Genomic DNA, 27,910 nt, shown 5'->3' on the forward strand with positions numbered 1-27,910 from the left:
AACAGATAGTGATTTTAATGACTTATAGTCTTGTAAATGAACAAACTGCCTTTGACAGAAGTTTATTCTGTCCTAATTTCCTGAATGGTAAGTCATAGATTCAAGTTAATTTAGGTTAAATGTGCCAACAGGACATAGATTTTAAATTTTGCTATTGAGTTCAACTGCACTTTTCAATACTTTAAATATATGCTATACATGGCCCTTTAAATATATGCTATATATGGCCCTTAAAAATTTCTGTTAAGAAATTTTACCTATGAATGTTTCTAGACTAGTGTATAAAACTTGTAAAATTAAACTCCAGTGCAGTACTTATTTCAGTATACATGAACCATGCATTTTGCGCAATGGCTTTACCTTAAGAATGACTCTTTATGACTGCACTTTATGGCCTATTTTGGGGGGTGAGGGAGGAGGAGAGAATTGCATGTTCAAAATTTCTTTTTTTAAAAGTATTCTCTGTATACTGTAGTGCCCTCAACATGCTTGAAAACTGCAGTATGTCATTACAAACTTTCTCTGCATCAACAATGAAACAGTTCCCTCAAGTTCTCCCACCTTCTTAACATCCTTGTAATCAACAGTAACTGGATGTATTGAGGTGCTCTGATTGAAATTAAAAATATTCCAGTCTCTTTGGTTTCCTTACCTTTGGGATTACTAAAACCTTTTATGGTGATTTCAGCTTTGACATTTTTTGTGAGGAACATACCAAAAAAACAAAAACAAGACTTTCTAATTTAAATCTGTAGAGAAGGTCTCTGTCTATAGTGTTTGCCTTTTCAGGAGGCACGTATACTGCCCAAGACATGCCATTTGCCTTGTGAAGATCCATAAACATTAGCTGTGTTGAGTGTAGGACAGAGACTCTCCCTAATCTTAATGTCTCAGTACCCCACAAATGAATAAGAATCATATGAAAACCAGGAGCTAAGGAACATTATTATTTATTTGTAGCTAATCCATTACAAATGTCCTTCAAGGATGAACACATACATATCTTGATCCTGTTTGTACTTAGGAAGTAAAATTTACATTGACCTTTAGTGCATTACATTCAGGCTGTAAAGTGAGTTTTATGTACATACTGGAAGGAAAAAAGATTCCTAGAGTCTTAGATTTTGTTTCTTTGTGCAACAGCTGGAAAGGAGAAATGAAGTTTATTTTAATTGTCTTCTTTTTCCCAAAGGACAATCCGCAGTAGTTTATGTTTATGTTTGACAGAGATAATTTTTTTAAAACTACATAAAAGTTGTATATAAAATTTGTCTCTGAAATATTTTTAGAGGTTTTTTAATTTGATTCAAATGTTTAAAAAGAAAAATGCACATTCAATGTATTGGACTTTTTTTAACTATGTTTTTTCATTTGTTTTCTATCAGATAACTTCTTATTTCTGGTATGGAGATAGTCAGCACACTTTAGATTGTTGTCTGCTTCTATAATAGAATTCTCTTAAAAAACTGAATAGAATTCATTCATGTCCATGCAGTAGTTCTGTAAGAACAACTTATACTACTCAAACAGAACAGCAGATAGAACTGTGGTACCTGTTGGCTCATAAAAATGGTTTCCCGAGTTTCAAAGTCTAAATCTGAGAATTATCAACCCTGTGATTTTAGAATACCAGATAGTGCTTTTAAATCCATGAAAAAAACTATTTCACCAAAGCTTTGTCTTGATTCTCATGTATGTAACTTTGTGGAACCAACCTTACTAGATGGGGTGCACCAGTAATAAATTTGCAACTTCAAAAACATGATAGAATATCATCAGATTATTTAATTCTGCCTTTTGTCTCCTAATAAAATTCAATGCACATTGTGAAATAGCATTATTACATTAGGACCAATAGAGTTTGAGTTGTTAAAAATAATATATGTTTACTCTTTACTGGAGTGTAAACATTTCAGCATTTTTAGATTTGTTTTAAATTATTAAAAATGTTGATTTGAATTTGAAGGGTTTAAGCACTAGAATTCAATCTATCCCTTACTGTTTCTGCACTGTTCATGCCCAGTACTAGGTTGTTTACGTGCTCTTCTGCCCAGACTGTTAGGACTGTAGGGACCTTGGGACTGATAAATAAAATAGTATAGCCTTTTCCTCTTCCAATATTGATCGTGACTTTAACATTCTTGGGAATACAGCGTCTTTCTCAATGATTTATGTTGGAAGGGTTTTTAATATATAAAAACATTTGGTACAATGTGCTTTCTGCCCATTCAAATCTCTTCTCCATCATGCCCATATATTTCTTATTAACCTACACACTGACTTTTATGCTACTCCTTTTAGAAACTGAAAATTGTAGTTTCACTTAGTTTTCTGTTAGTAAACTTTTTGAATGAGTACCCCTGCAAATGTGAACAATTAAATTATGACCTATCAACTGCTAAAAAGTCAAATACATGAGTTGACGTCTTTTGACTATTCATGTGAAATTTGTTTTCTTGGATGGATGTACATGGCTGTAAATAATGTGTATTTACTCTGGATTTATGTTAACCAGCTGACTTATTTGAATTGTTAAAATTCAAAAAATTAAAATGTGTTTATGAAAAGAAAAAGAAGCTTAAGGATACCACCACCCCCGATCCACCCCGAGGCCCTCCTCTACTTAGTACAACCACATTACTACCCTTTCCCATCCTGGAAAACTATTAGTTGTTCCCCTCTACCCCCCTGAAAAGGGTAAAACCAATGGTCTCTGGATCTGAAATATTAGGCAAAAACAGAAAAATTAAATGAAGTTTACAGACACCCCAACCGTCTTTCCCCACATGGCTACCAGAATGCTGGGTGCAAGAGAGGAGACTGTTCACTCTGGAGACACTGAACAAAATACTGACACTGGAGTTTTCCTAAAAAAACAATCACCAGATAACCCTATAGTGAATACTACTATCAACAAGCCACATCCACATGCACAGTTTCCAATAACCTTTAAGGGTCCTACCCTGATACATGAGCAGATCATCATGGATCAGTAGACATTCAAAGAAAGTATCTAATATCAAAGACTAAAATAAACTAATAACAAAAAACAAACAAACTTAGGGGACACAGAGGTTACACAGGGAGAAGAAAACCTTATAACATTATCAGTAATTTGTAGAAAGATAAGAGAAGCTAATAAGAACAGTATGCTAAAATAAAGGAACAGAAATCAAAAGAATTCTTAGAACTTAAAAATATGATAGTGGAAATGAGTAACTCAATAGAAGACAGTTTGGAAGATACAGCTGAAGAAAACTCGGAAAAAGTAGAACAAAGGAAAAAAATCGAAAAGGTCATTAGAGGACTAGTTAAGAAGGTCCAGTATAAGAAGAATACTTCTAGAAAGCAAAGAAAACCATGGAGGGAAGAAAAATCAAGAATACTTCCCAGAATAGAAAGTCATAAATTTTCATATTGAAAAGACTAGCACAAAGAATGAAAACAGACTCACATTAGGCATATTACTGGGAAATTTCAAAACTCTTGGAACAAGAGCAAATCGTAACAATTCCAAAGAGAAAAAACAAGGTGTGTTTACTTTGTGAAAATTCCTCAAGCAGTATACTTAACAATATGTGCCCTTCTCTGCATAAATGTAACATTTAGATTTTAAAAAGCTACAAAAATAAGGAAGGAAATGAATGGTATACTTTAGGAGTAAACTGAGTAATGATTTACGTAAGCAGTAAAAAAATAAGCATGTCTTCTTTAGTAGAAAAAAAATTAGATGTACATACAAGACATAACTTAAACTTGGTTATACATCTTTTAATAAAAAGGAACTTGAAAGAGTGAATGGTTAGACACCAAGTACAAGTAGACTTCTCCATTCGAGGTATCATTACCTAACAACTTTGTTATGCCCAAGCATTAGCTGGAAGAGTCTGAATTAACCTCCATGGGGTGAAGGGAGTAGGATAACATGCAGTGTCCCTTTACAGCTTCCTAGAGGCAGACAAAAGGACCCTTCAGTTCATCCCAAAGAGGCTTACAAACTCTGGTTCAGTTGTGCCACTAACAACCATTTCATGACCACACATTTCAAAAATACACACAGCGTACCTGAATCTTTCTTTGGAATAAATGAATTATGATTCTCCAAAGGGTGACCAAGATATTTCCAAGAAATATTTCCTTTTTTCTTCAGGACAACCTCTATTTTTCCCACATTCTCAACAACCTGCACTGAAAAGAAAAGAAATTCTACTTGTATTCACTGATACTAAATTAAGATTTCATTCTTAAACCCATCTTTCCAATATTTCACAATCTAAATGTCCACACCTGACATGAATGACACTAGCCATTAGTAGGATAAGATTCTTTTTCACATACTCATCAAAATTGTTTACATTTTATATGATATTTAATCCAACTTAATTTATTTAAGATTCAGATTAACCTCTTCCAAACTAATTTATCAAGGACCAAACTAACATGAACTGCTAGTTTTTATATAAATTCAAATACAGCCATGGCAACTAACACATAGCAACAAAAAAAAATGGGGCTAACATATACAAATAGGACATGGAATGAACCTATAAAAGCAAATTTAATTTATTGCTTTTTAACATTTCTTGGTTGGGATTTGAGGGGGTTCTTATGAGTAACTTCAGTAGAACAATACTGAGCTAATAAACACAAGGAGTCTGGGAAAAGGAGTCCCTAATAAATATGGAGTAAATTAATATAGTACATATAAACCTTTGATTACAAAAAAACCTATCTGTTTTTTGAGTGATTAAAACAGTTTAGAATCTATGAGTATAATAATAAAATAAAGACTTTTATACCCTGGTGTAAATTATATGAGTTGAATGTGCTTTTAAAGACCCGAAATGTTACATTTTGTCATTATCAACAATGTATCTGCTTTTTCCCACTGTAAGCACACAATCCAGTGGGATTTAGTACTTTTTAAAGACAGACTGGTCAAATGAATGCGATTCAATGAGTGCTGATTTGAAGCTTAACAAAAATAAAGACATGTTCCTTGACTTTAAAGAGTTGAATTTGTACAATTTACAGCGCTTACTATGGTATGTAGGAAGAGGAGACAGAACCAGTGTACGGCATTTCAACAGTACTTTAAAATAAGAAACTACCATTTTATGAGTCTTTTGCTGCTAAAATGCTGTATAAAATCCACACTTTGATGCAGCAATACATTTAATATGCTCTCTCAACGTTACACATTTAAGAATATTTACCTAAGAAAAATTTGACAGGTCAAGTATATTTCTACAAACTACATGTCAGGAATAGGGCAGAAATGAGAAGAGAAAGGATGGAAAAATGGGAAAGAAACAGAATTTCTTTTTTTTTAAGAAGCAGAAAAGGAAAGGTTGAACAGATGAAAGGAACAGGAGGGAAGAAAAAAGGGGGAAAAAACTAAAGCCAGAGGGAAAAGAGTAAATTTTAAAAATGGTATGTTTATACAGAAAATATCACCCCTTTCAACATGAGAATATAAATGTGAAAAAGAAGATAAATAGTGATTTTTCTTCATTCTCTCTCTATATATGGATCAGTTTTAATTTATTTTTTCTTAGTAGCTTACCAGAAAAATCTTCCTGAATCTCATGGCTTAGCCCTGGGAAGGAAACATATATTTAATTACAATCCAATTTCAATTCATATAGTCTATAAACACCAAATAAGATAATTTAAATGGTTCTACTATGCACTATTTGAAGTCCCATAAGACAAGTAAAATATATTCTGAGAGACCAAAAGAAGGAATTTTTACACAACTAAAATGAAGAGTCAGATTACTCAAATTTCCTCGGTGTCTCCACTTCTCTCCCCTATTGAATAAAGAGTAAATAACCCACACTTGTCTAAGCATGGTCCCCTACTCAGAATCTACAAAACAGGAAGGGAGCAAGGCCAGGAAAATTAGCATCTGAGCATGCATGCTCCAGTGTGTGTGCATCTGTGTATGTGAACAGTCAGGCATCAATCTAGCTTAGTTTTCTTCCTTTCTTATTGTTCTCTAAAGTCGAATATCCATTCCAAAAATATTTTACTTGAGCATCTGTGTCAAAAGTAGCGTCTTGGTGTTACGGATACAATAGTTACCAAAAGACAAAAATCCCTGCCCTTATGGAAATTACATTCTAGAAGGGGGAGATTTAAGAAATATTTTTTAGAAATATCTGCTCTAAATTTCACTATGTTAATGTGGTTACCTAGCACTTAGAATTTTGCATTATTTTAGTCCTTCAGATCCAATATTAACAACCAAGAGATACATATATCCATTTTTGATAGTGGGATATTTTTATTGTTTTTTTTTTACATGTGTGTTAGATATATTGTTAGCCACAATATTAATGAAATTAGTCAAACTGTTAGACACATAACAAATGTTGGCCCAGAGGTTTTACTTAAAGAGAAGTCATGATGGTGCTAATGACTAATGTGTACTTTTCTAGACAAATGAGTTTTTGGTTAAAACTTTCCCTTACCAGAGCAATTAGGCAAGAAAAAGAAATAAAAGGCATCCAAATCAGAAAGGCAGAAGAAAACTTTCCCTATTTGCAGATGACATGACCCTATATACAGAAAATCCTGAAAAATCCACAACAATGCTACTTGAGCTAATAAGTGAATTCAGCAAAGTGGTGGAGTTCAAGATCAACACACAAAAATCCATAGTGTTTCTATACACAAGCAATGAACAATCAGAAGAAATCAGGGGAAAAAATCCATTTACAATAGCAGCCAACAGAATCAAATATCTAGGAATGAACCTAACCAAGGATATAAAGGACTTGTACACACAACACTATGAAATATCTCTAAAAGAAATCAAAGTAGACCTAAATAAATGGAAGGACATTCCATGTTCATGGATTTGAAGCCTAAATATCATTAAGATGTCACTCCTACCCAAAGTGATTTATAGATTCAATGCAATAGCAATCAAAATTCCAACAACCTTCTTTGCAGAAATGGGAAAGCCAATCATCAAATTTACAGGGAAGGCTAATGGGCCCTGAATAGCCAAAGCCATCTTGAAAGACGAATTAAGTTGGAGGACTCATACTTCTCTCTTAAAACTTATTATAAAGTAATCAAAACAGCATGGTACTGGCACAAGGACAGACATTTAGACAAATGGAAGTGAATTGAGAGCTCAGAAATTATCCTTCACATTAATGGCCAACTGATTTTTAACCAGGGGTCAAAGACCACTCAATTTGGAAAGAATAGTCTCTTCAACAACTGGCGCTGGGAAAACTGGATCTCCATTTGCTAAAAAACAAAAAAGAGGAAGAGGACTTCTACCTCACACATTATAGAAAAATCAACTCAAAATGGATCAAAGATCTCAACATAAGGGTCAAACCTATAAAACTCCTGGAAGAAAACATAAGGAAGCACCTTCGGGACCTTGTGGTAGGCAATGGTTTCTTAGACTTTACAAGCAAAAAAGAAAAAAATAGATAAATGGGACTTCATCAAAATTAAAAACTCTTGTGCCTCAAAGACTTTATCATGAAAGTAAAATGACAACCTACATAATGGGAGAAAATATTTGGAAACCACATATCCGATAAAGGTTTAATACTTAGAATACATAAAGAAATCCTTCAACTCAACAGCAAAAAAGACAAACCAATTAAAATATGGGCAAAAGAGTTGAATAGGCATCTCTTCAAGGAAGAAGATAGACAAATGGCCAAAAAGCACATGAAAAGATGTTCAACATCATTAACCATCAGGGAAATACAAATTCAAGCCACAATAAGATACCATTTCACACCCATTAGAATGGCTACTATTAAAAAATGGCAAATTACAAGTGTTGGAGAGGATGCGGAGAAATAGGAACACTCATTTAATTGCTGGTGGCACGGCAGAATGCTGCAGTTGCTGTGGAAAACAGTCTGACGGTTCCTCAGAAAGTTAAGGATAGAATCACGAAATGACCTAGCAATCTCACTGCTGGGTACATACCAAAAAGAACTGAAAGCAGGGACTCGAACAGTTATTTGCACACTGTTCTTCATACAGCTTTATTCACAACTGCCAAAAGATGGAAGCAACCCAAGTGTCCATCAACTGAAGAATGGATAAATAAAATGTTGGTATATACATACAATAGAATATGACTCAGCTGTAGAAAGGAATAAAAAAAAGTCCTGATGCTTGTGACAACACGGATGAACCTTGAAGACATCACGTTGAGTGAAATAAGCCAGACACAAAAGGACAAATATTGTATGATCTCACTGATTTGAATTAAGGAGAAATAAGCAAACTCATGAAGTTAGAATCTAGAATATAGGTTACCAGGGGATAGGGTGGGGATAGGGAATGGGAAGTTAAGGTTCAAATGTTCTTATTTGGAATGATGGGAACATTTTGGTAATGGATGGTGGTGATGGTGGCACAAAATTGTGAACATAATAAACAGCACAAAATATATACCTGAATGTGGTTAAAGGGGGAAAACTTAGGTTGTATATATAGTAACAAAATAAAATAAAAAATCCATGGAAATTCACTACACAAATAGTGAACCCTAAGTTAAACCGTGTACTATATAGTTAATAGTACAGTTATAAAAATGTGCTTTCATCAATTGTAACAAATGTTCCACACCAATGCAAAGTGTTAATAATAGGGTGTTATATGGGTATCCTGTATTTTAGGCATGATCTTTCTGTAAACCCACAAACTTTTCTAATAAAAAAAAAAAACTCCCGTGTGAGACAACACCCATTAGATCTTATACTAATGAAAAATGAAAATAATAAAACATTTAATAGGGTTGGATATATTTCTAGAGGAAAGTTTTAAGGTTTGAGTTTGATTAATCTAACAAAGCGGGGGGGGGGGGCGGACATCTATCAACTCTGACCAAATATAGGACTAAGGTACTTCATCAATATAGCAAAGCAATGAGCAGAATACCAAATTGGCTGAGATCTGGAGAATGTCAGCCTGTGTTTTACAAAAGTAAATGAAATGTTCTTTAAGTAAGAACACATATTTAAAACACCAGTATTATTTTCTTTTTGATCGTTTTCTTTTCGTTTGTTTCTTGTTTCATTTCTACTTTCTATCAAGAAAAACATCACCTTCATTAAAGAATACAATTCATTTTACACGGAAGAAAGGGTGAAATCATAGAGGCAGAAGTTCAGTGTGGGTGAGAAATGGAGTAAGAATCTTTGGCCACAGCCTTTTGAGTACTGACTCCTTTTTCTGATAGATTCATAGTCTCTCAGAACAGATGGAAGTGAACTATATGGTTGGTCTTTGGCCATAAAAGGACACGCAGCTGAGGGATACAACAGCAACATGACAGTCCAGGCTGCACTGGTCTGTCACCAATTTCCCATGACAGAGCTGGAAAGGACAAGGCCAATGGAATGGTAGGAACAGGTGACAGACAGTCCTCAGGAGAGGTGTTTGTAGGTGTCAAGTACAAGAAACTTGGCAAAATTGGGCCAATACATATTTTATATTTTATTGATTTTGATTGCATCCAATTACTTAAACATAAAACTTTGTTGGCAGTTTCTTCAGTGTAGATGACGAAATAACAGAAAAAGAAACTTATCAAAAATTACAAACTAAAATGACAGTAACAGATAAAATATTATACTTACCTAGGCTGTAGACCAAGTTATTGCCGTACTTAAAGGAAACTGCAGTTGTTTTGAGTCACAAAAATCAGGTACTCACCAATATGTATGAGATATGAATAATCTTTGATAATTATTTCTGCTCTAAAGGAATCATCCTGATGATCAATTATTACTGAGTCTAAATTAATATCCTTAAACAGAAAGCAAAAAGAGAAAGATTAAGGAGCAAATTTTTTCTGACCTTCTACAATTATCCTTTTAAGATAATCAGTGGAAGTTCATGTATCACTTCTTTATAGAACTCTCAAGCTAAAGAAAGGTTACTCCTGTTTTCTTCTCTCTCATACAACCCAGTTCTCCTTCAAAGCACATTTCATGATTTTAATTATATATTTGTCTCTGTTTAGTATCTGCCTTACCCACTGGTGTCTAAACTCTAAGCAGAAGAGACTATCTTTAGAACATTGCTTGGAACCAAACAGCTGCTCAATAAAATTTGTTAAATAATGCAGCAAAAAAATTTGGAATCAGACCAGACAGCAAGATTGGAGTAGGCCTAAAAACTAAGATATTTGTGTTCATTTTAACTTGTCTACTATTTTGTGATTCTGGGAAAATTATACAACCTCAATTTATTTAAAAAAAAAATCAATTCAATAACAAATTTTTAGATGTCTCTAATTTTTACATAGACTTGGTGCAAGGTATTTTGGTACCTATCATATCATACACTGAACACATTATTTCACATAGAAACCTTGCACCTGTGAACGGGAGTGGGACATGGGACTAGCAGTGCTTCTGGTCCCCTTGGCTGTATCAGACAGAATCATGCTGCAAGAGTCCGAGGGACCACCAACTGAGATGTGGTTCTGCGGCTAAAAAGGTAGCATGAATTCTCAAAATTCCCCAGCTGCCAGAATGTCTTTAAATCCGTACAGCAACTCAAAGCGTAGGAACCTTGCCAGTTGCTGGAGAATATGTTTGGAGATGTAAGCTGTCTGCTTATTTATTTGATTTCCCGGCTGTGCTGTAAGCCCCGTGGAAGTCTTTGTAACGGGCCCATCTTTAGATCCTTGACAGCTAAGACAGTGCCTCAAATGAAGTGGATGTTCAATAAATGTAACTGAAATTATCTCTACAATTTTAGTTTCAAGAGGACATCTGAACCCCATGGGTTGTATAAGCATATTAAGCCACAGCAGTATACTCTCTTTTGTCTCTCTAATCCCAATTTATATTCAGGAAACTTGTTCTTGTGGTGAAGTTAACTGGTGTCCTCACTTTTGTACTCTATGCTTTAAAAAAATAAACCACAGAAAAGCACGTAAAATATTTTCTAATACAATTTGTAGATCTTTTTAAGAAGCTAGATAGCATGGTTGTCAGGGGCATATACTCAGAGCCAGACAGCCTGGGTTCAAATTCTGGATTTGTCCCTTACTGTGTGACTACAGGTAAAATACTTAATCTTTCTCTGTTTCCTCATCTGTAAAATGGGGTAAAAATAGTATCTAACTGATAGAGTTGTTGATAGGACTAAATAGGTAATACAAGAAAAATGCTTAGAAAATTATCTGGCACACAGCTAACATTTACTGAGTTTTTTTTTTTTTTTTTCTGATTTTAAAGAGGTATTTACCTTCTGTTTAGTATATATGACAATGGTGACAGAAGAGTCTGTTTGGAACCAGTCATAGCTGTAAAATATTAGGAAAAGAATGAATAATTATATTGAAAATTATGTGCATTACAATTATTAAATCATCTCTAGGTTACATTAAAAAAAAAAACAATGGTTTTACTATGTGTCCAGCTCTGCATTATATCACCAACTTATTTCTAAATTTGAAGTACTTTATACTCCCATTTATTCCAACTTGAGTAAAAGCAAAACAAGATACTTTTATAAAGCTTATACATCTCCTTACTAAAATCTTTTATCAGGGCAATAATAGAACACAACATGCTTTTTTAAAGAAGCATTAAGAAATCTACATGCTTATTATCTTCACTCTTCTCTGTCACTAGTATACTACCACTAACGAAATTAACTTACCAAGGTTGTTTAATGGGTCAATAGTAAAACTTAAGGTAAAACGAAGTCTTCTGTTTTGCTACAGCTACTGACCAAATTGATACTGGATTTGCACTTAATACCTATATATAGGCACCCATAGGCAAATCCTATAGGAGGCATCCTCAGGCACTTAACTTAAAATTTCATGTAATATCATTTAACAGATTTAACAAGCACAGCAGGATGTCACTGCAGTTGTTAGAATTATATATACTGGCAGTAGGGAGAGAGGGAGGTAAGAGAACATACTTAGAACAGATGTAACTATGAGGGCATTTGAAATGCCATTAACAAAAAAATACATGTATTACTTAATTACTTTTAACTAAGAGGATTAGTGTACAATACACTTAAAAAGATTTCCATTAGAAAGAGACAAAACAAACTAGGTATACAAAATATATAATAATTAAATTATGGTACAGCCATATGATGGAATACAGACAACAAAAAATGCTTTAGCAGAATATCTGATGACAGGAAATTGCTCACAGAATATATTGTGATACCAATATTATAAAAATAGAATAAAATAAAATAGGCATTATATGAATCAAACTGGAAGGAATAAAAATGTTAAGCCTATCTAAGGTGATGGGATTACAACTGATTTTACTACTTTCCTTTGTACCTTTATGTATTTTCCATTTTCTACCATGAATGTACAATTTATAATCAGAAAAAAATTTTTTTTAATAATTTTTAAAAGTTTCGGTGTTTAAAAAGGATCAAACTTCCACTGTATTAAAAAGAATCACATTTATGGAGAAGCACATTTTCCAACAAGACCTGATAAAAGAGGCCCTTTGGTTCTTGTGTCAAAAAACATGACTAATAGTAAGCAATAAATCAAATCTAGAGCTATTTTTTTTTTAAATGTGTATTTTGGTGTAAAATTGATTTAGCTTTAAAAAATAAAACAAGAATGCATACCTTGGAGAACTAGGACTTTCTCTGGCAGGTGTCTCTGTCACTTGGCTTTGGGGAAGCAGGCCTTCACCAAGAAAAACAAACAAAATAGCTATAGTTTATCAACATAGCATTTATCAGGGGGTTTTTTGTTTGTTTGTTGCTTGTTTTTGTTTCTTTGGCTTTTGGTTGTTTTGATCTTTTCAGTAAACTTCTTATTGAAATATTACATATATACATAAAATTATATAAACCATAAAGGTAAAATGAATTTTCATTGTGAAACACACCCATGTAGATAGCACTTTCCTCATTCCCTCTTCCAATCATTACCCCTCTCCCAACAGTAACTACTATCCTGATTAGTTTTTGTCTATTTGTACCTTTACATAAATGGAATCATAAAATATATTATCTTTTTTGGTCCGGCATTTTTTTGTCCAACATTATAGACATTGCAATTCTTATGTCAAATAAGCATGATTATTAGTAAGCAATAAATCAAACCTGGAGCTAAGATCTTAACCATGCTGTTAAGTTCATCAGTAGTTTGTTCCTTTTAATTACTGAGTAGTTTTCCACTGTATGAATACACCCCAGTTTCCAGTTTTAGGCTCTTATGCATAATGCTATTATAAATATCTTTGTACACACACATGTATGTGTACATTCTTGAAGAACATATACCCATACTTCTGGTGGGTTTTTAGGGTATGTATATATTTAGGTTTAGTAAACAGTTTTCCAAAGTGGTTTACCAATTTAGACTTTTTATCAGTAGCATATGAGAGTTCCAGTTGCTCTACAATGTCATCAACACAGGGTATTATGTCTTTTTTCTTTGTAGTCATGCTTGTGGGCATGCATCAACATAGCATTTATAAAGTTCACTAAGGTTGTGATTTTAAAATTGTTCTGGGAAACTCTGAAACATGGGAGAACTCCGGAGATTCTGCAAACATTGAGTGCACTGTTTGTATCTGCAAGGTTTAGTTTGGGGAAAAAAGAGTACAGCTACTAAAAGACTCTCAAAAATCACTGCATCAATTATTTTAATACTTCCCCAATTATGTGGGAAAAAAATGTAAATGTTTAGTGTTTGGTGAGTTCTAAGATTAGAAATCACAGTAATTATATAAAGTTAGAGTGGGAGGCATCTTTGAGACATTTGAAAACTTATAGGTTTTCAAGATTCTTTTTAAACACAGAACCATCTGTTTATATTCAAGTTTAAATGGAAACACAGGATGTAAAACAGGCATAATTGTCTTGTTGAAGTGGAGCCATGAGTCCATGTCTTACTTGCTCAATTTCCATTTCCTTTCCCTGCAACTCTGCAGAACACAATTTTCAGATTAACAAAGGGAGCTCCAGAGACGTGACATAACAGGCCAAGGTCGTGAACCAATTAGCAGCAGACCCTAAGGAAGAATGCTCTGCCACAAAACTAAAGCTATAACAAAATGACAGGACTAAAAAAAAAAAAAAAAGATGATTCTTATTAAATTATTTGAGAAGCACCGAAAGATATTTCATGAATAAATTCATGTCATCTCCTTTGGAGGACTCTTAGATAATATTAATAAAAAATAATCAAAAGCATCACAATCGAAGACATTCTATGAGAAAAAACTGTCAAGAGAATTCATAAATCATTAGTCAATTTTGAACTTGTATTAGTTTATTAGGACAAGAAAATCTGGATTTTATCTCAGTTATCAGTTTTGCAAAGTATTGTTTCATCTTCTTCAAATTCAAATAAAAACTGCTGCCAATCTCATAAAATCAAATAAGACAGTTTCTAAACACTGTGAAAAAGTATACAATACCATACAAATACAATTCCTATTACAACACAGTAATGTCATAAGCAAGTGGAATGTGTTTTGATTTAACTTTTGCCAAAAAAAAAGTCTTACACAATATCTTCCTGGATTAGTTGAAGAAATCTGGGGTGAATGTGGGATGAAGTAAAATAATTAAGTAAATGAAGGTGGAATGACTGAACATTTTCCCTCCCAAATGTGCTGACTGATGGATTAATTCAATTTGAATGGGATATGCCCTTAGTGGAATACTAAAGTAGTCTATCTCATTCTATATTTTAATTAACTGTTTGAATAATGACATAGAAGGTAGGCAGCTCATATTTGCAAATGTAGAATTACCACAAGTTTAAATGTGCCAAATTGAGAGGCAGTTAATAAATATATAAACAAATATATTTTTATGTGTGTATATATACATATACAGGTGTGTGTACGCATGTGTGCATGAGTGTGTGGATATAGGATCCAGGTCACAAGAGGTAACTATGCTAGCTAGACACTTGTAGAGTGCTATCTTCAATTATCAAGGTTACCTTTAACTGATATTAGTCAAATGCAGTGTATCCAAAAGTGGCAACAGGAAAATAAAGGTTCTGGAAGCCATATGGGGTGGGAATCAGTAACTAGTCTGTAAGTGTGCCAGTTTGAATGTATTGTGTCCCCCAAATGCCATTATCTTTGTGGTCTTGTGTGGGGCAGACGTTTTTGGTGCTGGTTGGATTTGCTTGGAGTGTGCCCCACCCAGCTGTCGGTGATAATTTTGATGAGATGTTCCCATGGAGGCTTGGCCCCACCTATTCGGGGTGGGCCTTTATCGGTGGAGCTATATAAATGAGCTAACTCGGGGGGGGGAGGAAAGAGAGTGCAGCTGGGAGTGATGTTTAGAAGAGGAGCAAGCTTGCTAGAGAGGAACGTCCTGGGAGAAAGCCGTTTTGAGGCCGGAGCTTTGGAGCAGATGCCAGCTGCCTTCCTAGCTAACAGAGGTTTTCCGGAGGCCATTGGCCATCCTCCGGTGAGGGTACCCGATTGCTGATGTGTTACCTTGGACGCTTTGTGGCCTTAAGACTGTTAATTGTGTAGTGAAATAAACCCCCATTTTATAAAAGCCTATCCATCTCTGGTGTTTTGCATTCTGCAGCATTAGCAAACTAAGACAGTAAGCTAAGACTGTTTGTGTAGACCACAGAAGAGTCAATTGTCAGATGAAACCTGAGATCAGGCTCGTTTAATGCAGTGTTACCAAACAGCTTCAGCTATCATATCACATATTGCATAAATTAGTCTACAATACAGACTGTTTTCTCTAGTTTCAGGCCTGAGGGAGTCTTGTTCAGCATTGTACTGTTTCAGAGAGAGAACTTCTAAGTCACTTCAAGTTTTCAAGTTGACTTAGGGATGTCACAGAAGGAAATACCACGAGTAATAGTTAAGAGTAAGGAACCTATAAAGTTCTGTCAAATTCTCTAAGTTTGGGCAAGTAAATACATCTTTAGTATAAAAAATATCTATATATCCCAGACTGTTCTGTGAAGCAACTCATCATAACCATGTGAGTATAATTTACATTTGACTTTAAATTTCTGTGACTTACCATTTAAGACTTTCTTTTCCTCACGATAGTCTATGCAGTGATTTGGGAAAAAAGTCAGATAAGAATGTCATTAGTATATCAGTGAACATTACTTATTTAAAGATAATAATACTTCTTTATTCACAGGCTTTCTTCTAAAGTCTGAAAAGGGAAATAAGACTAATAAATAGTTGATCTTTTTTTCAGAGGTAATTTTCATCTCTGAAGATTGCCAGGCCATTTCTCCAGATGTTGTCTCTCATTTCACTGGGATTTTTTCTACTTCTTTGGTCATTTTTTCTCACTAATTTCTTGGTTAATTTCCTTGATGAGCACATAAAAAAACAAGTTTTGTACAGGTTATCAAATTGTAAGTTAGTCTAAATTAACCATAATTTCTTAGATTATACTTTATGTCTTACTATCTTTCTCTTTTATTGAGGTCAGTATTTAAAATGATTATTGCTACTCCAAGTTTAAGTAGCTCAAAACACTGAAAATATGTTAGGGCTTTCACACGTATACTCAATGCAATTATTAGTGTTACAACCCAGAAAGAAATTAACAGTCATCTTCTTTCAGGATGGCAGCTGATTCACAAATATACTTTTTTTTTTTTTTTTTGCTATTTATTTATTTATTTATTTTTATTTTTTTATTTTTTTTTAATCTTCATTTTATTGAGATATATTCACATACCACGCAGTCATACAAAACAAATCGTACTTTCGATTGTTTACAGTACCATTACATAGTGGTACATTCATCACCCAAATCAATCCCTGACACCTTCATTAGCACACACACAAAAATAACAAGAATAATAATTAGAGTGAAAAAGAGCAATTGAAGTAAAAAAGAACACTGGGTACCTTTGTCTGTTTGTTTCCTTCCCCTATTTTTCTACTCATCCATCCATAAACTAGACAAAGTGGAGTGTGGTCCTTATGGCTTTCCCAATCCCATTGTCACCCCTCATAAGCTACATTTTTATACAACTGTCTTCGAGATTCATGGGTTCTGGGTTGTAGTTTGATAGTTTCAGGTATCCACCACCAGCTACCCCAATTCTTTAGAACCTAAAAAGGGTTGTCTAAAGTGTGCGTAAGAGTGCCCACCAGAGTGACCTCTCGGCTCCTTTTGGAATCTCTCTGCCACTGAAGCTTATTTCATTTCCTTTCACATCCCCCTTTTGGTCAAGAAGATGTTCTCCGTCCCACGATGCCGGGTCTACATTCCTCCCCGGGAGTCATATTCCACGTTGCCAGGGAGATTCACTCCCCTGGGTGTCTGATCCCACGTAGGGGGGAGGGCAGTGATATCTACTTTATATCTTGATACCCACAAGCGGTATACTATTATGGTCAAAATAAAACCCTTCAGCAAGTTATCAAAGTTTACAACAAAACACAGAATGATAGGTTAGCACAAAATATCCCAGTCAAACTGAAAGACATCAGTTGTTAAGCTGACATCACCTTTTTTTATAGAAAAAGAAACTAATATATTCAAATCAATGCTTTTCAAATTTTTATGTTCTGATTTTTAATCAACGAGATCCCATAATCACCTCCCATCACACTCACCCATTACAAAATAGTCACTATTAAGGAGGCCAGATGACCACCCTTTATATTATTTTTGCCATTTTAATGAAATGATTCATAGCTGAAAGGCATCTTAACAACGTGCAGCAAATTATTATCTGACTCCCCAATTTGAAGACTGAAAATCAAGAGGTCAAGGACTTGAATGAAATTCAAAGCCCTTCTGCAGCAAAGCCAAGTTTAGACTTTGTCTCCCCTGAAACTGAGCCCCATTTTTCTTAATATGTCATTACTACAGTTAATACTTCCTGAAAAGACCTAAAAACCATTTAAATTATACCTCAAAATGAGCTTTGTTTATCAACTCCCAGATAAAAATCTAGTCATGACAGTTTGCAAAGGATCAGTGATATCCCTGCTTGGTCACTTACTTTCATCCAGCTGATTCCATCTGTCTTTGCTATTGCAGTTGTGATTATTTGTTTTATTTTAGAACAAACAGCAAATTTACAGTAACATAAGTGAATTAAATCTGGTTCAGTATACTGTATAGCTGGCAGTTTGATAAACTTCATTTATCATGCAAAACAATTTGTTTTTAATCTAAGAGGCTCACAGATTTTGAAAACTTGTCCCAGGCAATTCATTTCTAGGGGAGAAAAAAACTATCTCATATGATTACTTCCTGTCTGGTGTAAACTGATTTGAATCCATCAGAACTTTCTGGATTCAGCTAAATTAGTATGTTTTCTTTCTGAGTCATTTTTTAATACAAGAAACACCAGTAGGAAGAGAATTTCCACTTAAATGACTTAAACTACTTTTAAAAAACTCTAGTAGTCTACCTTTACAAGTCTTTTCAAACACTGAGTCATGGAAGTGGAAAGGAAGAAGGGATTATTTCATTGTGTTAAGTGTTTTAACATCTGAATCATTTTAGTTACAGGAGATGACCTCCTCCCAGGAAGGAAATCCGATATTCTGTCTTGATAACTAATTCCATTATTTTGTTGGTTCACTGGAAACAGAATTTGAACCTCCTCATAATGTTGGTTAAACTGCATTACTCTGATAAGAACTTTGCTTTCTGGAGCGGTCATAGAGTCATTTAGAAGGCTAGAGCAATGATCTAGCAGGGAAATTGCTCTACTCGGCCTTAGTAAGAGGGCTGAGTGAGAATTTTTAATTGTGACCCCAATCTAATTTACCTCTACTGAGTGGAACCACCGGAGGATTCCCTGAGATAAAGAAAGTAAGAAAAATCCTGTTTATCATGTGCATTCTTTCAATAAATACCTGTTAATCAACATCTTAATAGGGACACTGATATAAGATGATACCATATGAATTAAAAGTTAGGAAATATGAATATATATTCAGTTCCTTATACATGCATAAAGATAATTTGGAAGGATTCACAATAAAATTAAGGATGTGATTATTTTCATGTGTGCATGGGAAGGGAAAAAGCATAAATGTGAGAGTTGTGACAAAGGGACTTCTCATTCTTGAATCATGATACATTACTTACTCAAAAAATCAAATAAACAGAATTAATAATAAATTGTCAATATATTATTTTTAATACCATTTAATAAATGCTGTAAAAGAGATATAGATAAGTTGTTATGGAAGCACAGAGAGGAGGCATCTCTTCTTGGAGGGAATTTGAAATGACCACTGAGGAAGTAATATTTTAGCTAAGTTTTAAAAATGTACAGCATTTGTGAGGAGGCTCTGAAGAAAAGTATTTAAGAAAGAAAAATGCTGAGCATTTATATTTGAATATTTTATATTTATCTTGTAGCTCATCTTCTTTCTCATTTATTTCAGAAATGAGCTCAGTCTTGTCACCAGCGATCTTACTCACAAAGTTCAGTATTTACCATTCTATATTCCCTTGATTGAATTAGTTTTGCCAGAAGACTCCCTGGCTCCCTACAATGTGTTTAATAATCATTTTTCCTAGAAATTCTTCCTTACCTCTAAACAAAATTCCTCACAGTACACTTAGACTTAATTATTGTGTTTTTTTCATAAGCTATACATTCAAGTCATTTCTCAAATCTTATAAAATTTAATAATTTCTAGGTATTTTAGCTATCCTTACCATTTATATTCTTCTATTCATTTTTGTGAAAATCTTCTGAAACATCTTTAAATTTTATAGAGCTCTTAAACATCAAGGATTAGAATTACTCATTATCAGTATACTAGCAGAATTAACATGAGCATATAATCGTTGAAATACATAGTCTGAAAAATCCCAGGATTAAAATGCTTTCAAAATACCAGAGGGCTTACTTACTCTTGGTCAGTTTTTTTTTTCCATTATTCATTTAGCTAATTACAATGTATACTCCATTTTTAGAAATTTATATTCTCTTCCCTAAGTCTGCTATATTTGTCATTTTTTATTCAATTCTCCACTTCATCAGCTATTTTCCATTCTTGTCCTATCTTCCTAAGGACTAACTACTCCTTCCCTATTTGGATTCACCTACACACAATTATATGCATGTTCAAAAACCATCTTTCTCTGAAAATAAAATAAATACCTAAACAAAACATTAGTCAGTCATACCTATACAGCAAGACACACTTCCTATTTAAGTCTGGCATCTGCCCCCTGACCAGGGATGGCTCACACTCCATTTTTAATTACCTTTCTCTTAAATCTTCCTGTTAGGAATCATCCAGACAATGATCCCTATAGCAGCAAGGGCAAATTAAGGCAGCCACAGCTGAGATAGCAGATTTACTCATCCAGTGAAGTTCACTTCACCATGACCCCCTACCTCTTTCCACTAATAACTAAGTTTTGCTTCTCTTCTACTAGTTAGCCACTGAGTTTGTTTTGCTCACCAACTTGGAGCCCTGAATTGTCCCTTTTAACTAATGAGGAAACTGTGCCTCCTAAAAGAGAGAAATTTGATTCTGCAGAAGTTTAACTGCCAGCTATCAACCTATCCAAGGCATGTTTTATCCTTGCTCATGGGTGCCATAATAACAGACACTCTGGAATTAATGCCACAGTGCTACATGGGTCCCGGTATCAATCTGCCATCCCTAGTTCTACAGATGCTACCCTAGCCTGGGACATCCCAGAGAGCTGCCCATTGTCTACATACTAGCTTAACATATACTAATGCCACTAATAACATCATCTTTAAGAATAAAACAAATAAAGCAAACAAGCAAGTATATACCAGGGTTTCTCATCTTCAGTACTATTAACATATTTGGGTTGGATAATTTTTTATTGTTGGAGTCTATCCTGAGCATTCCAGGGTATTCAGCAGCATCCCTGACCTCTCCCCAGTAGAAGCCAGTAGCATCTTAGTTTTGTCGACCAAAAATGTCTCCAACATTGCCAAAGGCTGCTGGGATGCAAAGTCACCCCCAGTTAAGACACACAGGCATGTACCAAAGGGAAATAAATTATGCAGAAGAGGATAACTTTAACTCTTGCCTTACAAAAGGAGGCACCTATGTTTTCTTTAAAGAGCAAGCTTCTCCAATTAAATAACTGTGAAGCCTTTAGTAAGGTACAAACACCTTCAAACCTCAGTATCTTCACTTTTAAAATGAGTGGGGTTAGAACAGCTCTCTTTGACCTCTAAATATTCTATTAGTCTATGGTTCTAGGTGCTTTACAGATCATTACCTGTTTGTTAGAGTAGGCATGAAAACTAAAAACAAAAATATTAGAAACCATGATAAAGCAATGACAAATTAAGAAGAAACTTCCCTGAAACTGCATATTGGAAAATATGGTTATTTTAAAAAATTACCAATGTAAAAATTATGAGATATTTTACATTCTTTTTTCATACTAAGTCTTGAAATCCAATATATATTTTACACTTACAGCACATCTCAATTTGGACTAGGCACATTTCTAGTGCTCAATAGCCACATGAGGTTAGTGGCTACATCGAATAAACAATAAAGACTAGAATAAGAGCAAAGAGCAAGAACTAATTTTTCATCTTTGCCAAAGAATGAAGTGTTCCACATAAACAAATTATTAGCAGCTGAAGCTTACCTTTTCAAGCAAAGATTCTCCTTTTATTTCATATAAGTCTTTCTAAAGCACAAACAAATCACAATACTTTTTTTTTTTTTTATTAGAGAAGTTGTGGACAATCATGCATAAAATACAGGATTCCCATATACCATCCTATTACTAACATCTTGCATTCATGTGGAACATTTGTTTCAACTGATGCAAGCACATTTTTGTAACTGTACTATTAGCTACAGTCCATGGTTTAATTTAGTCCCTAAATTAACTGTTTGGGTAGTGTATTTTCATGGATTTAAAAAAAAAATTTATTCTGTTACCATTTATACAATCTAACATTTCCCCTTTTAACCACATTCAGATATATATTTCAGTGCTGTTAATTATGTTCACAACGTTGGGCTACCATGCCACCATCCATTACCAAAACATTTCCACCATTCCCAAAAGGAACCCTGTATATTTTAAGCCTTAACTTCCCCTTCCCTATCACCATCCCATCCCCTGGAAATATACACTTTTTAAACAAAGGATTAAATTAAACACAACTGATTATTTGCTTGATAATAATCCATTAGTATTTTTGTATTATATGCTGAATCTGTTAGCTTTTCCTTTTTTTTCCTAGATATCCAGGTATTTCACCACCCCCAGACTAGAATACACCAAATATTGAAAACTAACCTCCAAGAACGGCCCAACTATGGGGATACCCTCAAAATGTCAATTCTGGATGCTTTGCATTGAGTTAAGACAGGTCACCCCAACTAAAACAGTTTCAGTGCTTTTGTTCTGAAAGAAGTCCATGTGTAAAATTCTTCTTCAGTGTATCTACTCTCACTCCCACCTGCCCCCCATCCATAATGACAGGAATACTCTCTTTTCATTCTCTGTTCCCACTTCATCTAGAAGTTCTAATTGTAGGGTCAACACATGCTCTGGTTTGCCAGGGAGAGTTGCAGTTCTCTCCCTGTTGTTCCAGCATAATTACTCTCAGTGGTGAAACCCCATTAGTGGGATCTATCAATAATTCTCAGGCCAGTAGAATTTGATGATCAATCCCTGCCTACAGATGAAAAGCATAAGAGGTACTGTTAAAACAACTACTTCGCTTTAATTATCAAGATCATTCCTTATCTTTTTCCTTAGTTGCTTTGTCCCTTTACATGATCATCTGGTTCTCGTTAGTCTTGATTTCAGACTTTACCTTATACTTCACCCCAATCCACTGCTTGTTCTGTCTGATATTCAATCGGTGTATGAATCTCAAGTCTCTACTGTTAAAAGGATTCATTTACTCACAACCAAAGCTCTTCTGATTTGCAAATTTCTTGTCTTTGCTACCTAATGTCTTGCAAATTGTGTTATATCATTCTGTTGCTTGCCTTACTCTAGAAAAACACTCAGATCCAGAAAGATTTTATAGTAAAATACAGATGGATTCACAACTTATATACTCTACCAAAAAATAAACAATACTTTATTTTTCACAGAAACAGAACCATTCTTCTTGGTAAAAACGCAACAGTACATGCTGCTTTATACTCAATAGCTATAAGCTAAAATCAGCCTCAGTATTTCAGGTGTGGAGGGGTGAAGACAGCCACAACAGCAACAACCACTTCTACTACTTCTACCATCTGTTGCTTCATATGTACTAGGTGGTTAGCAAACATCATTTTATTTAATCCTCAACAACATTAGGATGTTTCTTATTAAACCCCATTTTGCAGATGAAAAAAACATTCATCTGTTATCTGCTATCTAAGAACACAACAGCTTATGAGTGGCAGAGATGAGAATTGAAACCAGGTCTGTCTAAGAAACTTTTGCTCTTTCTACAAGTTATGCTGCCTCAGTAATCAATGATATCACAACTAGAGATAGTGTTAAAAAGGAAATAGTATCTCAGAGTCCAAACCTCATTATGAATAAGAAATGTGATTGCAGTCCCCTGAACCAGTTGGTAAGAAGGGGGAGAATGTGTAGGGTACAGTTTAATTCTTTATGATTAGGGTCCAGTCTGGAATCCTCACTTTCCATAACCCTTCTGATTTTGGTCCCATGGGTTTTCTTGTAGTCTAAAGTACCTTTATTTCTTCCTTGTTGTTGAGTGATTTCAATGCTTGTCAGTCTTCATAATACTATTCTACTCTTTTCTGGATTCTATTTTTGTTCTAGGAAAATAGCTGTAATGGCTAATAAATTAAACTAGTAAGTTAAATTAGCTGACAGTAAATTAGCTGCTCATTTACCAATCACTGCTTTATGAAGAAATCTGTCTCTTTCTCTTTGGCTGTTAGTTGTATCTTCTCATTTTCACTCTGCAGCTTCACTACCAAGAATCCATGTGCAGATTTCTTTTTACTTATTTGTTTTGTTTGGGATTTGTTGAACTTGCTGAACTTGAGGATTTGTGACTTTTTTCAGTTCTGGAAAATTCTCAGCTATTATCTCTTTGAGATATTCCCTGTTCCCTATTTTCACAACCATCTAGTTTTGGAAATCTGATTACAAATCAAGATCTTATTATTTTATCTTCCATGTCTTTTGCAGATTTTTCCATCTTTTTGTCTGTGCCACATTCCATGTAAATTCTGCTTTTCAATGTTTCAGTTTACTAAACTCTGCTATTGTTTCTAATCTATTTGACTCTTCATGCTATGCATTTCTTATTCATCAACTCTATTTTTCATTTCTAGCTCTATTTTGTTCTTTTTCAATTCTGCGTTACATTTAATAGTCTCTTATTTTAAACTTATGTTATCAGTTCATTCTTATCTTCCTAAACATTTCAATCATAATTATTTTTAATACAATTTTATTGAGATATATTTACACACCATCCTAAGTATCTGTTCAGTGGCTCACACTGTCATCAAATATTTGTGTATAAATCCCCATGATCAAATTTAAAACATTTTCATTACTCCAGAAAAGAAATAAATAAAAAAGAAAACCCAGATCCTCCCATTCCCCGTCTGCCGCCCCACCCCACCCCATTACTGACCCATAGTATTAGCGTGGTACATTTGTTACTGTTGATGAAAAGAGTATTAAAATATTACTGGCAACTATAGTCCACAGTTTGCAATAGTTTTGTACATTTGCTCTAGTTCATGAAAGAACTTTTTTATATCTGTAAAGTTAATCACAGCCATTTCCGACCACAAGATTCACTGTGTTATACATTCCCATGTTTTAACTCCAACTTTCCTTCCAGTGACATACATGATTCTAAACTTCCCCTTTCCACCACATTCACATACTATTCGGCACTGTTAATTCTCACAAAAACTTGCCACCATCACCCCTGTCCATTGCCAAACATTTAAGTTAAAACTAGTTAAACATTCTGCACATATTAAACAACCACTCCACATTCTTTAGCATCATTCTATGTCCTGGCAACCTGTGTTCTATATTTTGTGTATATCAGTTTACATATTTTAATTAGTTCATATCAGTGAGATCATATAATATTTGTCCTTTTGGGTCTGATGTATTTCACTTAACATAATGTCCTCAAGGTTCATTCATGCTGTCGCGTGCTTCAGGATTATTCCCTCTTACTGCTGAATAATATTCCATCATATGTAATTACCACATTTTATTTATCCATTCGCCGGTTGTTTCATCTTTTGGCAACTGTGAATAATGCTGCTATGAACATCGGTGTACAAATGTCTGTTCACATCTCTGCTTTCAGATCTCCTGGGTATATCCCAAGTAGCAGGACTGCCCGGGCCTAAGGCAACTCTAAACTTAGCTTCCTGAGGAACCGCCAAACCATCCTCCACAGTAGCTGTACCATTTTACATTCATTCTTATTTTTCCAATTTCTCCACATAAGTTTTCCAATTTCTCCACATCCTCTCCAACACTTGTAGTTTCCTGTTTGTTTAATAGTGGCCATTCTAGTAGGTGTGAGATGATATCTCATTGTGGTTTTGATTTGCATTTCCCTAATAGCTGGTGAAGCTGAGCATCTTTTCACGTGCATTTTAGCCATTTGTATTTCTTCTTTGGAAAAATATCTATTCATGTCTTTTGCCCATTTTTAAATTGGGTTGTTTGTCTTTTTATTGTTGCACTGTAGGATTTCTTTATATATACTGGATATCAAACCCTTATCAGATATATGGTGTGCCAGTTTGAAACTGTTATAGACCCCAGAAGAGCCATGATCTTTTAATCCAATCTTATTGGGTGGAACCTTTTGATTGAGTGTTTCCATGGAGATATGACTCACCCAACTGTGTGTGAGATCTCTGATTAAATTATTTCCATGTAAGTGTGAACCCCGCCATTCAGGGTGGGCCTTGATTAGTTCACAGGAGCTCTTAAGAGTGCTCAAGAGCTGACACAGACAGTGATTCTTGGAGATGCTTGCAGATGCAGACAGAAAGACATTTGGAGATACTAGCCCAGAGTTTGCCCTGGAGAAGCTAACAGAGGATTCCCAGATGCTTAGAGAGAAATGCCCTGGGAGAACAATCAAAGATGCACAGAGCTGAAAGAGAGAAGCTAAGAGAGACAGAAACCCAGAGACATTTTGAAGAAAGTCATTTTGAAACCAGAACCTGGGAGCAACAGACCAGCAGACTCCAGCTACATGCCTTCCCAGCTAACAGAGGTGTTCTGGACACCATCAGCCTTTCTTCAGTGAAGGCATCCCTCTTGTTGATGCCTTAGTTTGGACACTTTTATGGCCTTAGAACTGTAAATTTATAATGTAATAAATCCCCTTTAGAAAAGCCAATCCATTTCTGGTATTTTGCATAATAGCAGCTTTAGCAAACCAGGACATATGGTTTCCAAATACTTTCTCTCATTGAGTTGGTTGCCTTTTCACCCTTTTGATAAGTCCTTTGAAGCACTGAAGTATTTGATTTTGAGGAGTTCCCATTTATCTTTTTTTTTTTTCATTGCTTGTGCTTTGGGTGTAAAGTCTAAGAAACTATCACCTATCACTAGATCTTGAAGATGTCTCCCTATAGTTTCTTATAGGAGTTTTATGGTACTGGTTCTTATATTTAGGTCTTTGATCCATTTTGAATTAGTTTTTGAATAGGGTATGAGATAGGGGTCCTGTATCATTTTTTTCATTATGGATATCCAATTCTCCCAACACCATTTATTGAAGAGACTGTTCTGTCCCAGTTGAGTGGACTTGGGAGCCTTATCAAAAATCAGGGGAGGCGGGGCAAGATGGCGGACTGGTGAGCTGTATGTTTTAGTTACTCCTCCAGGAAAGTAGGTAGAAAGCCAGGAACTGCGTGGACTGGACACCACAGAGCAATCTGACTTTGGGCATACTTCATACAACACTTATGAAAATGTGGAACTGCTGATATCAGCGAAATCTGTAAGTTTTTGTGGCCAGGGGAACCGCACCCCTCCCTGCCAGGCTCAGTCCCGTGGGAGAAGGGGCTGTCAGCTCTGGGAAGGGGAAGGGAGAACTGCAGTGGCAGCTCTTATCGGAAACTCATTCTACTGATCCAAACTCCAACCATAGATAGACTGAGACCAGACACCAGAGAATCTGAGAGCAGCCAGCCCAGCAGAGAGGAGACAGGCACAGAAAAAAACAGCTCAAAAAGCTACAAAATAAAAACGGAGGATTTTTGGAGTTCTGGTGAACATAGAAAGGGGAAGGGCAGAGCTCAGGCCCTGAGGCTCATATGCAAATCCCGAAGAAAAGCTGATCTCTCTGCCCTGTGGAACTTTCCTTAATGGCCCTAATTGCTTTGTCTCTTAGCATTTCAATAACCATTAGATCTGTGAGGAGGGCCCTTTTTTTTTTTTTTTTTTTAAATCCTTTTTTCTTTTTCTAAAACAATTACTCTAAGAAGCCCAATACAGAAAGCTTCAAAGACTTGCAATTTGGGCAGGTCAAGACAAGAGCAGAACTAAGAGAGCTCTGAGACAAAACGCAATAATCCAGTGGCTGAGAAAATTCAGTAAACACCACAACTTCCCAAGAAAAGGGGGCTGTCCGCTCACAGCCATCATCCTGGGAGCCAGGAAACACTCCTGCCCATCGCCAGCCCAGCCCCATAGCCCAGAGCTGCCCCAGACACCCCAGTGTGATGGAAGTGCTTCAAATAACAGGCACACACCACAAAACTGGGCGTGGACATTAGCCTTCCCTGCAACCTCAGCTGATTGTCCCAGAGTTGGGAAGGTGGAGCAGTGTGAATTAACAAAGCCCCATTCAGCCATCATTTCAGCAGACTGGGAGCCTCCCTACACAGCCCAGCAGCCCATAACTGCCCTGGGGGAACGGCACTCACCTGTGACATAGCACAGTCATCCCTCAACAGAGGACCCAAGG

General features: G+C 35.2%; 1 protein-coding gene across 1 annotated transcript in view; it reads right to left on the reverse strand.

Annotated features, from left to right (window-relative positions):
* Nucleotides 1-27,910, reverse strand: part of LOC119539371 (cytochrome b5 reductase 4) — a 96,617-nt gene that overhangs the window by 25,170 nt on the left and 43,537 nt on the right. The window contains exons 5-10 of the mRNA XM_037842887.1: nt 16,021-16,050; nt 12,625-12,685; nt 11,254-11,311; nt 9,709-9,802; nt 5,567-5,599; nt 4,066-4,188 (exon numbers count right to left, since the gene is read on the reverse strand). Of these exons, the coding sequence (XP_037698815.1) occupies nt 4,066-4,188; nt 5,567-5,599; nt 9,709-9,802; nt 11,254-11,311; nt 12,625-12,685; nt 16,021-16,050 (399 nt within the window). The remainder of the gene's footprint in view (nt 1-4,065; nt 4,189-5,566; nt 5,600-9,708; nt 9,803-11,253; nt 11,312-12,624; nt 12,686-16,020; nt 16,051-27,910) is intronic.

The sequence above is a fragment of the Choloepus didactylus genome, chromosome 7, assembly GCF_015220235.1.
Source record: "Choloepus didactylus isolate mChoDid1 chromosome 7, mChoDid1.pri, whole genome shotgun sequence".
Classification (NCBI taxonomy): domain Eukaryota; kingdom Metazoa; phylum Chordata; class Mammalia; order Pilosa; family Megalonychidae; genus Choloepus; species Choloepus didactylus.